This window comes from Jaculus jaculus, chromosome 17 (assembly GCF_020740685.1).
Source record: "Jaculus jaculus isolate mJacJac1 chromosome 17, mJacJac1.mat.Y.cur, whole genome shotgun sequence".
NCBI classification, from domain to species: domain Eukaryota; kingdom Metazoa; phylum Chordata; class Mammalia; order Rodentia; family Dipodidae; genus Jaculus; species Jaculus jaculus.
The window spans coordinates 17385661-17401647 of NC_059118.1; the positions used below are offsets into that span (position 1 = coordinate 17385661).

Genomic DNA, 15987 nt, shown 5'->3' on the forward strand with positions numbered 1-15987 from the left:
CCCTCTCCCCTCTTCTTCCCTCCCTTATTTCTATGTTCTATTGAATTTTGCTTCCCCAAACCTTTTTTTGGGTGAGTGAGGGAAGTTTCAAGGTAGGGTCTCCCTCAAGCCCAGGCTGATCTGGAATTCACTATGTAAGTCTCAAGCTGTCCTGTAACTCACAGCAATCCTCCTTTCTTTGCCTCCTGAGTGTCCTACCTCTGCCTCCCGAGTGCCAAGATTAAAGATGTGTGCCACCATGCCTGGCGCTAAAACTTCTTTAGGTTTTCTTTACTTATTAGAGACAGAGAGAGAGAATGGGCACCCAGGGTCTCTAGCCACTGCAAATGAACTCCAGATGCATGTATCACCTTGTGCATTTGACTTACATGGAACCTGGAGAATCAAACCTGGATCCTTAGGCTTCTTATGCAAGCACCTCAACTGCTAAGCCATCTCTCCAGCCCCCTAAAACTTTTTTAAGAGACCTTGTTCTAAAGTCTGTGTCCCAATTGTGTCAATCCTGAGGAATAGGAATTACCACTAGCAGGTTATCTAGAGACTAACAAAATTGGCTGACCACTCTGTCCATTGGACATAGCATCCCTTGGGGGATGGTCTTTATTTTCTTTCTTGGCTTCCTCACTATGAATGCAAGATCCTAATCGTGAATATTGAATAGATAATGGATTTTATACAAACATACTTTGGAAGAGGTGGGGGAAAAAAAAAAAACCTTCCAGCTTCCTGTATGAAAATCTTACTAGGGCTGGAAGAGATGGTTCAGCAGGTAAGGCACTTGCCTGCAAAGCCCAATAACCTGACTTCAATTCCCTACTACCCACATAAGCCAAATGCACAAGGTGGCCCATGCTTTCGGAGTTCGTTTTGCAGTGGCTGGAGGACCTGTTGTGTCCATTATTTCTCTGTCTGTCTGCCACCCCTTCCTCAAATAAATAAATAAATCTTACTAGTGTAAGCAAGCATTATGAGAGTGGGAAGTAGTCAGGACAGCAGTTTACATAGAAATGTGTTTGTTTTCTAGATGATCAGATGAACCTCATTTAGAAAGTTTCTGCATCTCATAATGGCACTGTCCTCGCAGACCAGAGGATTTTGTATAGTCATCATCTGCCAGTGTTAGATTAGTAAGGCACCAAGCACATGTGTTTGTGGAGTGGAAATCGACAGGACATTGGATTCCTATCAGCAGGAACAAGTTATAAGGATAGTGAATTGTAATAGGGATGAGTTGCATATTCCTTTGCTAAGAGGCACCCCTGGCAGTTTCTGATTATGTGACCTCTCTGGAACAATGTCTGTTCATTCCACTGCTTTGCCTGTGTCTTGGAGTATAGGGTTGTCTTTTAAAGATAAATGACTGACTTTCTGTTGGTTGCAGATTTCTGCTGGATGTGTCTAGGAGATTGGAAAACACATGGCAGTGAGTACTACGAGTGTAGTCGGTACAAGGAGAATCCTGATATTGTCAACCAGAGCCAGCAAGCCCAGGCCAGGGAGGCCCTCAAGAAGTATCTGTTCTACTTCGAGAGGGTAGGTGTCCTCTCATACACCTGCCCCTCCAGAGTAGGCATTTTCCAGCTGGCCTGCTGAGGTGGGATCACTGAGGTAACTGGGAGTCAGAGCTAGCCTGTGTACTGCTCCTGAAAGTCAATGCCCTTGTGCTGCCTCTGTAGATGGGGCATTCAGGCTCTACAAGGCAGCCACATAATGGGGACGGATCTGGTTCTGCCTTGGTTGAATGATGGACTGAAGGACAATGAAGGGCCGTCAGTCTTTTCACTGAGTTAGCAGGCTGTATGGTAATGTCTTTCTAGCCACCGTGTCTTTTCTGGACTCTTGTGTAGATTTTGTTGTTTTTATGGGGGGTCACTTTTTGAGGTAGGGTCTCACTCCAGCTCAAGCTGACCTGGAATTTACTCTGTAGTCTTGGGATGGCCTCAAACTCAAGGCAGTCCTCCTACCTCTACCTCCTAAGTACTGGGATTAAAGGCGTGCACCACCATGCCCAGCTCTGATCTTAATACCTTCTCAGGACATGTCCACATTTTTCCTTCTCTGTCTGCTTTGTAGTGGGAAAACCACAATAAAAGCTTGCAACTAGAGGCACAGACATACCAGCGTATTCATGAGAAGATTCAGGAGAGGGTTATGAACAATCTGGGGACTTGGATCGACTGGCAGTACCTACAGAATGCTGCCAAACTGTTGGCCAAGGTATACCTTCTACTACCTCACTATTCATCTCTGATCCCAATCCCAGTCCCTCCTTGAAAGAGTGGGAAGATTTGGCACTCTGATTATATAGGTCCACATTTATTTCTCTGTGTTGGGTATGCCCAGGACCCAGCCCTTTGTTGGATGTCCAAAGAATTAAAAGTTACACTGCCTCTATCAACATCTCTGGATTACTCAAAGGAAAATATGAATGGTTTTGGATATGTATTGAGATATGTAAAGTCTAATGTCTTAACTAAAGATGAAAAAGTCATGAGGCAGCTGCTTGTTAATAAATCACCTTGGGCAAATGGGTAGTTCCATAACATTTTTTAGTTTTCCTCATCTTAATCTAGTCCATTACTCCTTTACCTTGTTGGCCTCATTCCTTTGAGGTCCACCTGTCTGGAGCCAGCCACTATTTGCATGGTGAAGTAAGAATTATAAAAGACAAAAAATAACTAAATTGTAAACTGCACCTGAGGTATGTGTGGGTCAAATAGAATCGTAGAAACAGCTCCCTGCATTTCTGTCCTACTGCAGTGCCGATATACCCTGCAATACACCTACCCATATGCGTACTACATGGAGTCTGGCCCCAGGAAGAAGCTGGTAAGGCAAATTGATTCCTCTACTCTTTCTTGTAACTTTAGAGGTACCCCTTAGTTACCAGCTCTTTCAGGAGAGCCAGGGGCATGATCCTGGTCGTGAGGGCAAAATCAAAACAAAACTCTAATTGTAAGGATTTATTTATTGGCTGATGAAATGGCTCAGAAGTTAAGTTACTTGCCTGCAAAGCATAACAACTCCAATTCTATTCCCCAGTATCCATATAAAGCCAGATGTACATAGTGTCACATGTATCTGGAGTTGATTTGCAGTGACTATAGGCCCTGGTGCACCCATTCCCTCTGTATACATCTCTCTTCCTCTGCTTGCAAATCTATTTATTTATTTAAGAGGTGGGAGGGGGGAGAATGAGCATGCCAGGGCCTCAGCCACTGCAATCAACCTTCAGATGCATGTGCCACCTAGTGCATTGGGCTTATGTGAGTCCTGGGGAATTGAACCAAGGTCCTTTGGCTTTTCCAGCAAACACCTTAACCAGTAAGCAATCTCTCCAGCATTTATTTTTTATTTATTATTTTTATTATTTTTTGAGAGCAGCAGAGAAAGAGAGAGAGAGAGAGAGAGAGAATGGGCACGCCAAGGTCTTCAGCCACTGCAAACAAATTCCAGACACATGCGCCCCCTTGTGCATCTGGCTAATGTGGGTCCTGGGGAATAGAGCCCCGAACTAGGATCCTTAGGCTTCACAGGCAAGCGCTTAACCACTAAGCTATCTGTCCAGCCCACATTTCTATTCTGAGCATCTCAATATACTCCTCAGATGCTCACTTTGTGTATTTGTAAGATGTGCCTAAGTCTCTAAGCAATGATATTTAAAAGACAATTGTAATCTCACTAGAAAAAAAAAATGCTATTAATAATATTTTCGAACCCTTCAAAATTAATGTAATGCTGGTGTAGCTTATTTACCTAGCATATATGAGGTCCTGGACCTCAGCACCAGGGAGACACACGCATGGTGACACATGCCTATTATTCCTGTACTCCAGAGGAAGAGCTAGGAATATTACGAGTTTTAGTCCAGCCTGGGCTACAAAGCAATTTCTATCTCAAAAAGTAAAAGCAAGTGGGAAAGATGGCTTATCAGTTAAGACAGTTGCAGTTATTTAAAATAAAACAAGGGCTGAAGGGATGCTTAGTGGTTAAGGCATTTGCCTGCAAAGCCAAAGGACCCAGGTTTGATTCCTCAGGACCCACGTTAGCCAGATGCACAAAGGGCCACACTCGTCTGGAGTTCATTTGCAGTGACTGGAAGCCCTGGCATGCCCTTTCTCTCTCCCTCTTTCTCTGTCAAATAAATAAAATAAAACAAGCTAAGTGTGGTGGCTCACACCTTTAATCCCAGCACTCAGGAGGCAGATGTAGGAGGATTTACATGAGTTCGAAGCCACACTGAGACTACATAGTGAATTCCAAGTCAGCCCAGGCTAGAATAAGGCCCTACCTTGGTAAACCAACAAAAATTAATTAATTTTAATAAAAGTTTAATTAATTAATTTAATAAAAGCAGGGCTGGTTGTGAAGGCAGATGCCTTTAATCCCAGCACTTGGGAGGCTGAGGTGTAGGTGGCTTACCATGAGTTTAAGGCTAGTCTGGACTAGAATGAGACCCTGCCTTTTAAAAAAAAAAAAGGCTGTGAAGATGACTCAGTGGGTAAGAACACTTGCTATGCAAGCATGATAGGGTCGAGTTTAATGTTTTTTTGGTTTTGGGGTTTTTTTTTTTTTGTTTTTTTTTTTTTCTGAGATAGGGTCTCACTCTAGCTCAGGGTGGCCTTGAACTCACAGCAATCCTCCTACCTCTCCCAAGTGCTGGGATTACAAGTGTGGACCCCAAGCCAGGCTTGGTAGTTCAAGCCTTTATTCTTAGCACTCTGGAAGCTAAGCAGAAGCTTCACTGTGAGTTCAAAGCTAGCCTGTTTTATAGCGTGTGTTACAGAGCTGTCTGGGCTAGAGTGAGACCCTGCTTCAAAAAAAAAATAGCAGTGTGGACCACCACACCTAGCCAAAATAACTCGATTTTAAGGTTTTTGATTGATTGTCCAAATGACTGGGATAGGGAGGAAAAAAGGCAGAAAGTGTTCAGTGAATACAGTGTCTTGAGGTTATCCATTTCAACTTGCTTTTGCAGTATGTTCCCTTATAAGTTGGGGACATCCTTCAATGGCTTTAAATTTTTCACCTCTTTGGTGATGAAGGACAAATGTGGCCTTGGAAGCATTTTGTTTGGGTGTTGTTTTGTGGTTTGGACATACTTTCTGAAGATTGTGCCAGTCTTGAGTAGCTCTTGGGAGCTTGAGGTGGTGCGTGTGTCCCTCCATGTGCAGCCCTGCGCAGCCGCAGTCCCTGCTTGCTTTGACCCACTGCTCTATCCATACAGTTTGAATACCAGCAGGCTCAGCTGGAGGCTGAGATTGAAAACCTTTCATGGAAAGTGGAGCGTGCAGACAGTTATGACAGAGGGGTAAGTAAGTGCCTGTTGACCTCTTGCAGGTAAGAGAGGACTATAGTGCTGTTAATAAGTGACAGATAGGGTATTGGGTAGAGACTCAATACTGCTGTAGAAGGGTAAGAAGGGTGCTTTTGACTCCAGGGAGCCCCTGACATAATGGATGTGGCTGTGGTTACTCTTCTGTCATTGGGCCATGTAAGGGACCCATTTTGTGTTCCTTGTACAGGATTTGGAGAACCAGATGCACATAGCAGAGCAGCGAAGGAGAACCCTGCTGAAGGATTTTCATGACACCTAAGTTGGGACACGAACGTGCTGGGGAAGAAAGACGTAGCTGCAAGATCTCCCCGCTGCCATACTGCATGCTGCAGGCTCGCCTTCACAACCCCGGCGACAGCCAGGGCCCCACTCCTGAGAGACACTGGCAACACACCTTAGTCAATTTGTTTTCTTCTCATCTTTTTGCTTTTTGTTTCTACCAGGGTAGAGGCCATGTTGAATTGGCCTATTGCAAAGGACTTTTAATTGCCCTGGATGGCTGTTGGGAGGGAGGGAACTTTTTTTTTTCTGAATGGCTATTAATAGTATTAGATCATCACAACTTACATAATTTTCAAAGGTTGTACAATTATAAAAAGAAAAAAAGGCAAACATAGGATAACACAGAGTCCTTTTGAAAAAATAAATTGGCATTGGAGTGTTTTCCCCTCTAGCGATTTTACTTAGAATGTAACACAGCGCTGCCCACCCAGCTAGCCCCAGACTGTACTGCAAGGAGCCCTGGGGTGACCTTTGTTTTCCAGCATCACATGTTTGGCCACAGCTGGAGTCCCAAGGGTAGAGTACAGTTGGCAGATGGTGGGGAACTGAGCACAGAGTCACACTGTGCCTCTTGCCTTAGCTGGGCAGCAAGGAGAATATAGAACAGGGTCTTCTGTGGGCTCATCTTGATATTCTGGAAAGTGTAGTTTACCGGAGTCTGGCTACTGAGGCCATTTCTCCCAACAGAACGGAGGTGGGCTGATGCGTCTAGACTAGCGAGTGCTGGCTCAGCGTGGTGCTTCCTTTTGTCTCAAAGATAGAGTTCCACCTTTGAAGAGAATGTTCTCCCAAATAAATTTGCTTTTCCTTGGTCCCTCCTTTTGTTCCAGTATTCAACAAGTGGTATAACTTTGGCCAGGTCACATGTGGCATATCTGATTCTGTCTTACTGCATTCTCACAAACATCAGGGTCAGAGTTCAGCATCGCCCTTCCAAGGGTTTTGGCCTTCCTGGCTTAAGAGCTAGGTTTGCACAAGTTATTTTTATGTTAACCTGGAATATGTCCAGAAGCTGCTGTGGGGTGGGGTGGGCTTGCCTTTGCCTAGTTCCAGCTGTCAGAAGACCCCTCTTTAGGGTCTGCAAGTTTAAGGCCAGGAGAAGCCTTGTTGTGATCTCTGTTCCTGCACTAGAAGGGGCTGGCCAGGGCAAGCACCAGCTCTTGATAGCCACGCGCAAGGGAATAAGCTGCTTGCCTCGTGTCCTTCCTGTCTTGAACCTGGTCCTGTGGGCCTTTGACAAGTTAGATCTGTGATCTCTGGGGTTTCTGTGGTTTTGTTCAGTGCCTCCCCTCTGAGACTGGCAGAGCTGTCTATACTTGACAGGGCCTCCTTGATCTCTAGGAGAGCCTATAGGGAAGTCTGTGACAATTACAATGCAGATTCTTTGATACTCATACATTTTTCACCTCCAGTCAGCAATTTCCCAGGTACCATGTAAACAGTAAAATTGAGTCATTCTTGAAGACGAGTGACAGCTGTGACTCTTGGGGTATATGGCCAGCTGTTACCTTTCACCTCCTCAGATTTGTCTCCAGCAAGGGGGAGACTGGGGGGTGGAACAAGTTAGGCGTGTAGTGAATGAACCCAGAAGAACAGTGGGGAGCCAATTGGAGAGTGCCTGCTGCAGGGCCCAGGGGTGAACGCTGTGTTGGCACATGGAATATCCTGGTGTTTGATGCTTTTACCTTTCCATCAAGTCCTTTCTGCAGCACCACCATGACACATGACCATAGTTGCAGCCTAAATCCCCCTTGGGTGTTTTCTGGACTGCAGAGTTGCCATGATCTCTCCTAATACCCAGCTGTGACAGTGACCATCAGAGCTGCGGGAGGCTCTGGCCACACTGTAGCTGAGTGCTTGACCTGTGGAGAGCTGCCTGCCGTGCTCCCAGTGGCTGTCCTTTGTTTAACATCAGGAAGATGGGAAAGGGCAGGTGGAATTTTTTTTTGCCCTGCAAAGGATAGAGGAAAAACAGTGTTTTCATGAATTTACCAGATCTTTGTTTTTCTTCAGAGAAAAGTTAATTGAGGCAATGTCATCTGCTCAAAGTTGAGTGGTTTATTCAAAATAAACTGAGTTTCTGATTATAAAAATGTGTATTGTCTTGTTTTCTTCAAAGGATCTGTGGCACCTCCTGCCAGCAGCAATTATAGATGAGGGCCCTCCTCCCAGGGGGTGGGGATTGAAGACCCTGTGCAGACTCAGCTCTGGCTGTACCTCCTGTGGTGGCTGGGGGTGCTCCCTGCCCAGGGAAGTAGAACACTGCGAGCTTCACTCCTCAGCTTGGTGCCATCTTGACCCATTCCCTGCCACAAACAGCTCGCAGGGTTGTGGTAAGGTACTGTGTTCATAAGACTGTCCCAATTCCTGCCATTCAGGTCAGAATCCCTTCAAAGTGGGGGTAGAAGCCTATGGAATGGAGGGATGGAGTGTTGTGGCTCCACAGGGGCCCTGAGGTTATGACGTGACCACTCGGGACAAACGGCAAGAATTCAAGAGCCAGAGGATGGGGAGGGTTTCTGTTGGATGCTCTCTTCTGTACATGACATGGACCTTACTTTCAGAAACTCAGCAGCTGTGGTGTCCTGCACAGGATTGAATTATAGCGTGGATGGGACAGGGCCTCAGGCAATCCCACCCATCCCAGAGGAGCTACTGTCAGTTAATAGTTGCTCAGGGTTGGGGAATTGTGTTAATCAGTAGTATAACTACTAGTAGATTGGCCATATCGCAGTAAGTAGTCTCCACTCATACTAATGCAAGCAAACCTAGTTAAACTCAGTGGTCCCAAAAAATAAAGAATAAGGAGAGGACTAGTTGGGACTACTACACGGGGTTTAGCTGGAGTGAGAAGGTGAATAAGGATAATGGGGGTGATTAGGATGAAAATACATGATAAAATACATGTATAAAATTCCTTATTTGCACATGTGTGTATGCACATGTGAGTGGTTTGGGAATTAGACTCAGGACAGCAGGCTTTACAAGAAAGTGCCTTTAACTCCCCAGCCCCCTTTAAAAAAAAGACCCAGGTTCAATTCCCCAGGACCCACATTAGCCAGATGCACAGAGGAGTGCAGGCATCTGGACATCTGGAGTTTATTTGCGGTGGCCGGAGGCCCTGGTGCACCCATTCATTCTCTCTGTCCCCCCCCCCCCTTTCTCTGCCAAATAAGTAAAAATAACCACTTAAAAGAAAAAAAGCCAGGTGTGGATACAGTGAGACCCTATCTCCAGAAACAAAAAAAAAGAATAACATTTAGCCGGGCGTGGTGGCACACGGCTTTAATCCCAGCATTTGGGAGGCAGAGATAGTTGGATCACCATGAGTTCGAGGCAACTCAGAGATTACAAAGTGAATTCCAGGTCAGCCTGGGTTAGAGTGAGACCCTACCTCGAACCCCCCACCCCAAAAAAAAGAACAGTTGCAGGAAGTACATGTGTAGCATATATAGTCAGAGGACAGCCCTCCAGGTGCTCACACTTGCTTTCTGCCTTTACTTGGGGTCTCTTTGTCTCTCTTTTTTTTAGAAATTTGCTACATCTTTTTTGTTTTTAATATATTTATTATTATTTATTTATTTGAGAGCAACAGACAGAGAAAGAGGCAGATAGAGAGAGAGAGAGAATGGGCATGCCAGGGCCTCCAGCCACTGCAAATGAACTCCAGACGCGTGCGCCCCCTTGTGCATCTGGCTAATGTGGGTCCTGGAGAATCCAGCCTCGAACCGGGTTCCTTAGGCTTCACAGGCAAGCACTTAACTGCTAAGCCATCTCTCCAGCCCTGTTTTTAATATATTTTATTTATATATTTGTTTATTTGAGAGAGAAAAGGAGGTAGAGAGAGAGAAAGGGTGTGCTAGGGTCTCCAGACATTGCAAATGAACTCCTGATACATGTGCCCCCTTGTGCATCTGGCTTATGTGGGTCCTGGAGAATTAAACCGGAATCCTTTGGCTTTGCAGGCAAATGCCTTAACCACTAAGTCATCTCTCCAGGCCCAGGTCTCTGGTTTTTGCCTCTGAATTCTAGGCTACCTGGCTGGCTAGCTTCCAGCTTCTGACTGACTTCCATTGCTGAAGGAACTTTGAGATAATAGACACATGTGCTAGTATGACAGGCTTTATGTGGTTCTGGGGATCCAAACTGGTTGTCAGGCTTTGCAGCAAGCACTTTAACCACTTAGGCACCTCTCCAGCCTGGAAATTTTGAGGCAGGATCTTAGTATGTAGACCAAGCAGGCCTTGTACTTGTGAGTCCCCTAGCTCCCGAGTGCAGAAATTACAGGCAGGCACCACCACACCTACCTAGGAAATTTGAATAACCTTGAGTTGGCAATAATTTTTTTTAATTTTTTATTTATTTTTTTCTTCTTGGTTTTTCGAGGTAGAGTCTCTAGCCCAAAATGACCTGGGATTTATTGTGTAGTCTCAAGCTAGCCTCAAACTCACAGTAATCCTCCTACCTCTGCCTCTCTCTCAAGTGCTGGGATTAAAGGCATGCTTCAAAGTATTTTTTATTTGAGAGAGTGGAGGGAGAGAAAGAGAATGGGGGCACCAGAGCCTCCAGCCACTGCAAATGAACTCCATACACATGTGCTACCATATGCATCTTGCTTTATATGGATATGGGGAAATTGAACTTGTGTCCTTAGACTTTGCAAGCAAGTGCCTTAACCGCTAAGCCATTTCTTCAGCCCCAGAAGCATTTTTCTTCCTTCTTTCTTCCGAGGTAGGGTCTCACTCTAGCCCAGGCTGACCTGGAATTCACTATGTAGTCAGGGTGGCCTTGAACTCTTGGCGATCCTCCTACCTCTGCCTCCCAAATGCTGGGATTATAAACCATGCCAATAGTAGTACCACGTTCAGCTGTTGTTTTTGAAACAAAGTCTTCAAAGTAGCCCAGGCTGGTCTCACTCTGCTTCAGCCTCCCAGGTGCTGGGTCAACAGGGTGCCTGGCTTGATTCTAATCACCAGCAACAGTCATACTCCTTTAAGGAGTTTGGGCGGGGGGAGCTACCAGGTCCCTATTTCCTCTGCAGGGACAACCTATATGAAGCAAGATGCTGGACCACTGGTGGTATTTAGTTAGCATCCCTGGTTTGGCTAAGGCATTGTAGCTCTCATTGCCACCTGTTCTTTTCTATCTCAGCAAAGTCCAGAACCTCTCCTTTTGTGGGGCAAGGACATTAACAATATGGTCCCTGATGTTGACAATAGTAGCTGATACCATCATGCTTTTAGGGGCACTGATTGAAATAGGCCTGCCCTGATACTAGAAAATGCAGCCTTGGCCTGGAGAGATGGCTTAGCGGTTTAGGTTGCTTGCCTACAAAACCTAAGGACCCAGGTTTCATTCCTATGGCACATGCATGTGGAGTTTGCTCTATCTTTCTCTCCTTCTCTGCCTCTACCTCTTGCAAATAACTTTTTTAATATACATATATTTTAAGTAGTTTTTTTTTTTTGTTTTCTTTATTTATTTGAGAGCAACAGAGAAAGAGGCAGATAGAGAATAGGTGCACCAGGGCCTCCAGCCATTGCAAACGAACTCCAGATGTGTGCTTCCCCTTGTAGATCTGGCTAACATGGGTCCTGGGGAATTGAGCCTCGAACCAGGGTCCTTAGGCTTCACAGGCAAGTGCTTAACCACTAAGCCATCTCTCCAGCCCAATATTTTTTTATTGACAACTTCTATACTTACAGGGAACAAACCACGGTATTTCCCTCCCCTCCCCCGCTTTCCCCTTCATAACTCTGCTCTCCATCATATCCCCTCCCTCTCTCCATTAGTCTGTCTTTTAATTTGATGTCATCATCTTTTTCTCTTATGATGAGGTTCTTCTGTGGGTATTGCTAGGCACTGTGAGGTCTTGGATATGGAGACCAAATTCTGTCCTGACAGTTGTATATAAGGAATCCTTTGGCTCTTAAATTCTTTCCACCACCTCTTCCGCAATGGACCCTGAGCCTTGGTGGGTGTGAGATGTTTCATTGCTGGACACTCCTCTGTCCCTTCGTCTCAGCACTATGTTGCCTTTTGGGTCATCCCAGTGTTCATCACCATCTGAAAAGAGAAGCTTCTTTAACCAGTAGTGAGAGTAGCATTAATATATGAGTATGAACATCAAGTGTAGTGCTTTCAGGGCAATTTGGTGAGAGTAATATATGCATTTATCCAGACAAGAGCAGGCTTTATACCCCTAAGGCTCGTGACCTCCCCTGCCTTAGGCTTTTGATTAGGTTTTTAGTACCAGTACATATTCCCTCCCATAGAGTGGGCCTTCAGTCCAATTAGAGAGCAGTTGGTTTCCCCCAGAGCAGACATGCCACTATTGCACTCGTTCAGACATTTGGCCTGTCTGGCCAAACTTGAGGTTTCCAGTGCCCACTGTTTTCACCGCTCATGACTTCTGTCTCCCATAAGACTGCAACAGTGCAGCTTTTTCCAGCTTTCATTTGTGTGGGCTACAGGGAGGTTTTCTGCTCAGAACAACTTGATTTCTCTGTGACTTTGCCTCTCAGGCATGTGAAGTCTTCAGCAATAGGGTCTTACCATCTCTTTCTCACAAGGACTTGCAAATAAATGAAAGATTAAAAAAAAATCCATCCAGATGTGGTGGCACATGCCTTTAATCCCAGCACTTGGGAGACAGAGGTATGAAGATCACAGTAAGTTAGAGGCCAGCCTGAGTTGAGACTACATAGTGAATTCCAGGTCAGCCTGGGCTAGAGTGAGACCCTACCTTGAAAACAAAACAAACAAAAAAACATGGGGCAGAATGATTGTAAGAGCCACAATTTGGGATGTCATTCCCAAAGGTATTGACCCCCCTCCCATAACTGACTGCTGCTTGCACAACACTTAACCCACAACCCCATGGGGAGTACCAGCAACCCTACTGAGGGGCCCCCTGTAGGCAGAATGAGGCAGGGATGAGGAAAAAGATAGCACCAACACATAATGTATCCATACAAAGTATGTTTTTTAAAATTTATTTATTTATTTGAGAAAGAGGGAGAGAATGAGCATGCCAGGACCTCCAGCCTCCAGCCACTGCAAACAAACTCCAAATGCATATGCCCCCGTGTGCATCTGGCTTACATGGGACTTGGAAAACCAAACTGGGATCCTTTGGCTTTGTAGGCAAACACCTTAACCGCTAGCCATCTCTCCAGCCCCAAAGTATGTTTTTGTTGTTGTTGTTGTTTGTGTGTGTATGTTTTCATAGAGTTTCACTCTGGTCCAGGCTGACCTGGAATTCACTATGTAGTCTTTGGGTGGCCTTGAACTCAAGGCGATTTTCCTACTTCTGTCTTCAGAGTGCTGGGATTAAAGGCGTATGACATCACACCCAGCCAAAGTATGTTCTTAATTAAAAAAAATAATAATTGGGGAAATATGATTGAAATACATTATATACACATATAAAAGTGTCAAAAATAAAGTGAGTAGGGTTGGAGAGATGGCTTAGCGGTTAAGGCACTTGGCTACAAAGCCAAAGGATCCCATTCAATTTCCAGGACCCATGTAAGCCAGATGCAGAAGAAAGTGCATGCATCTGGAGTTCGTTTGCAGTGGCTGGAGGCCCTGGCGCGCCCATCCTCTCCCTCTCTCTGCCTTTTTCTCTGTATCAAATAAATAAAATATGTCTTAAAAAAATAAAGAGTAGCCAGGCGTGGTGGCACACGCCTTTAATCCCAGCACTCAGGAAGCAGAGGTAGGAGGATCGCCATGAGTTCGAGGCCACCCTGAGACTCCCTAATGAATTCCAGGTCAGCCTGGGCTACAGTGAGACCCTACCTCAAAAAAAAAAAAAAATTAAGAGTAAAAAATTAAAAAAAAAAAAAAAGAGTAAAATGAAGCCTTAATGTTACTTTTTGCATGTGAGGGAGAGGGGTGTCAACTTCTGCAGGAGAGTGTGCACAGCTCCTGAGGCTAACCCTGCCTCGAAAAGCAGCACAAAACTGCCTTGGCACTTGGCCACTGCTATGGCCTTCCCGTCTGTCCATGTTTGGTTATGCTCTGAATTTTTTTTCTGAGGTGGTGGTGTTCCAACTATGGAGGAGACCCTTTCTATTTCTAATCTGTCCGCTTTCAGTCAAGAAGGGTTTGTTTCAGGGCTGGAGAGATGGCTTAGTGGTTAAGCGCTTGCCTGGGAAGCCTAAGGGCCCCGGTTCGAGGCTTGATTCTCCAGGACCCACATTAGCCAGATGTATAAGGGGGTGCATGTCTGGAGTTCCTTTGCAGTGGTTGGAGGCCCTGGCGCGCCCATTCTCTCTCTCCTCTCCTCTCTCTCTCTCCCTCTCCGTCTTCCTCTCTATATTTGTGGCTCTCAAATACATAAATAAAAAAAAAAAGAAGTGTTTGTTTCCACACACTGGTCACCTGCTGCAGTCCTGTAGCCAAAATGTAATGGGAGTCTTGGAGCCAGTACTAGGATGTATGCCAACACAGCAGTAAATTTGGGATGTACCTGGATTTTTGTCTTACAGAAAAACAAAAAAAAATTATCTTATGAATTTAAATAATTAAAATTCACAGATCAGAGGTAAGGTTTAGAGAAACTTTATTAGAGCCTGGTATGCTGGTGCATTCCTTTAATCCCAGCATTTAGGAGGCAGAGGTAGGAGAATTGCTGTGAGTTTGAGGCCAGCCTGGGACCACAGAGTGAATTCCAGGTCAGCCTGAGATAGAGTAAAAAAAGAAAAAAGAAAAAGACAATAAAAACTAGAGTTTGTTTGCAGTGGCTGGAGGCCCTGGCACACCCATTTTCTCTGTCTCCCCTTCCTCTCTCTCTCTCCCCCCCCCTCTCTGTTTACAAATAACTTTTTTTAGGGGGGTGGTTCTGAGGTAGGGTCTCACTCTAGCTCAGGCTGACCTGGAATTCGCTGTGTAGTCTCCAGGTGGCTTTGAACTCTTGGTGATCCTGGTACTTCTGCTTCCCACGTGCTGGAATTAAGGGGGTGGGCCACTGTGTCCAGCAATAAAAAAAATTTTTTTGAAGAGAAACTTTATTAGATCAAGAGAAGGAAAGGCAGCCGGGCGTCGTGGCACATGCCTTTAATCCCAGCACTAGGGAGGCAGAAACCAGAGGATCGCCATGAATTCACGGCCACCCTGAGACTATATATAGTGAATTCCAGATCAGCCGGGTTTAGAGAGAGACTATCTCGAAAAAGAGAGAGAGAGATCGCTGAGCGTGGTCCTGCATGCCTTTAATCCCAGCACTCGGAGGCAGAGGTAGGAGGATCGCTGAGTTCAAGGCCACCCTGAGACTACAGAATGAATTGCAGGTCAGTTTGGGCTGAAGAGAGACCCTACCTCAAAAAAACCGGAAAAAAAAAAGATTTTTATAATCATGGAAAATGCTAATAAAAATTAAATTTAAAAAAAAGAAAGAAAAGGCAAGGCAAGGAAGTGCAGATAGCTCCTCCCATAATATGCAAGACAGGCGTGGGTAGAGAGCCCACGTGGGAGTTAGGGGCTCCCTCCGGGCTTCATCCTAGCCCAACTGGGCTGGAAGTATGGCCATTGGCCATACCAGAACCTGGAGGTTTAGACGTCAGGAAAGATGAACAGCCAAAAAAGAAAAGATAATCTCCTTGTAAGCATTCCAGAAAAAAAAAAAAAAAAAAAAACACCTCTTGCCTTTTCTGGCTCCTGGGAAAGGAGGTAGGAGAGTCGCAGCACTCAGGAGGTAATCCCTGCTGACTGTCGCAGTACTGACAAACCAGGTAAGGTAGGGAGTTCAACACTCTCAGCTACTTGTGAGTTTGAGGCTAGCCTGAATTACATGGCTCTCTGTCTCCAAAAACAAGAAAAAGAAGAAAGAAGCAGCAGCAGCTGGGCGTGGTGGCGCACGCCTTCAATTCCAGCACTGGGGAGGCAGAGGTAGGAGCATCACCCTGAGTAGGAAGGGAGGGCTGGGGAGCGGAAAGAACTAAGCTCTTGGGAATTCATCATCGCGTGCGTAGCCAGTGCCTTTCCCACTTTCTCCTGGGTGCTCCGACTCCCCCATCCACGCACTCAGTCCCAGGAACCACAACATTCAGATGATACTTTCCTGGGGCGCGGGCAGGGGCGCGTCATCACCCAGCCACGGAGAAATGCCAGTGGGCGGGTGGGGGGGTCTGCTCTAGTGGTGTGTCTATACATGAAGTGGGGCTGTCCTCTGCCCGGAGCGTCCCTGAGCTCGGGAAGCCAAGAAGCCCGCAGGCGGTGCCAGGCGCCGAGGGCTGAGCTCGGAGACGGCGATGGAGGGCGGCTCCCGACGGACGCCGCATCCCCGCCGCGCGCCGTCTCCTAGTGACCGCGTCGCGCGCGGACTCGGCGGCCCCGGATGGGTCCCGGCGACTGCGCAGCGC

The 15987-nt window shown here is 46.0% G+C and overlaps 1 protein-coding gene across 2 annotated transcripts in view; it reads left to right on the forward strand.

Annotated features, from left to right (window-relative positions):
* Arih2 (ariadne RBR E3 ubiquitin protein ligase 2) overlaps positions 1–7713 on the forward strand; it is a 64422-nt gene extending 56709 nt beyond the window's left edge. For both annotated transcript variants that reach the window (XM_045136748.1, XM_045136749.1), the window contains 5 exons: positions 1382–1533; positions 2074–2217; positions 2761–2829; positions 5228–5311; positions 5526–7713. In XM_045136748.1, coding sequence (XP_044992683.1) covers positions 1382–1533; positions 2074–2217; positions 2761–2829; positions 5228–5311; positions 5526–5597 — 521 coding nt within the window. In that variant the 3' untranslated portion in view covers positions 5598–7713. The remainder of the gene's footprint in view (positions 1–1381; positions 1534–2073; positions 2218–2760; positions 2830–5227; positions 5312–5525) is intronic.
* The last annotated feature ends 8274 nt before the right edge of the window (positions 7714–15987 follow it).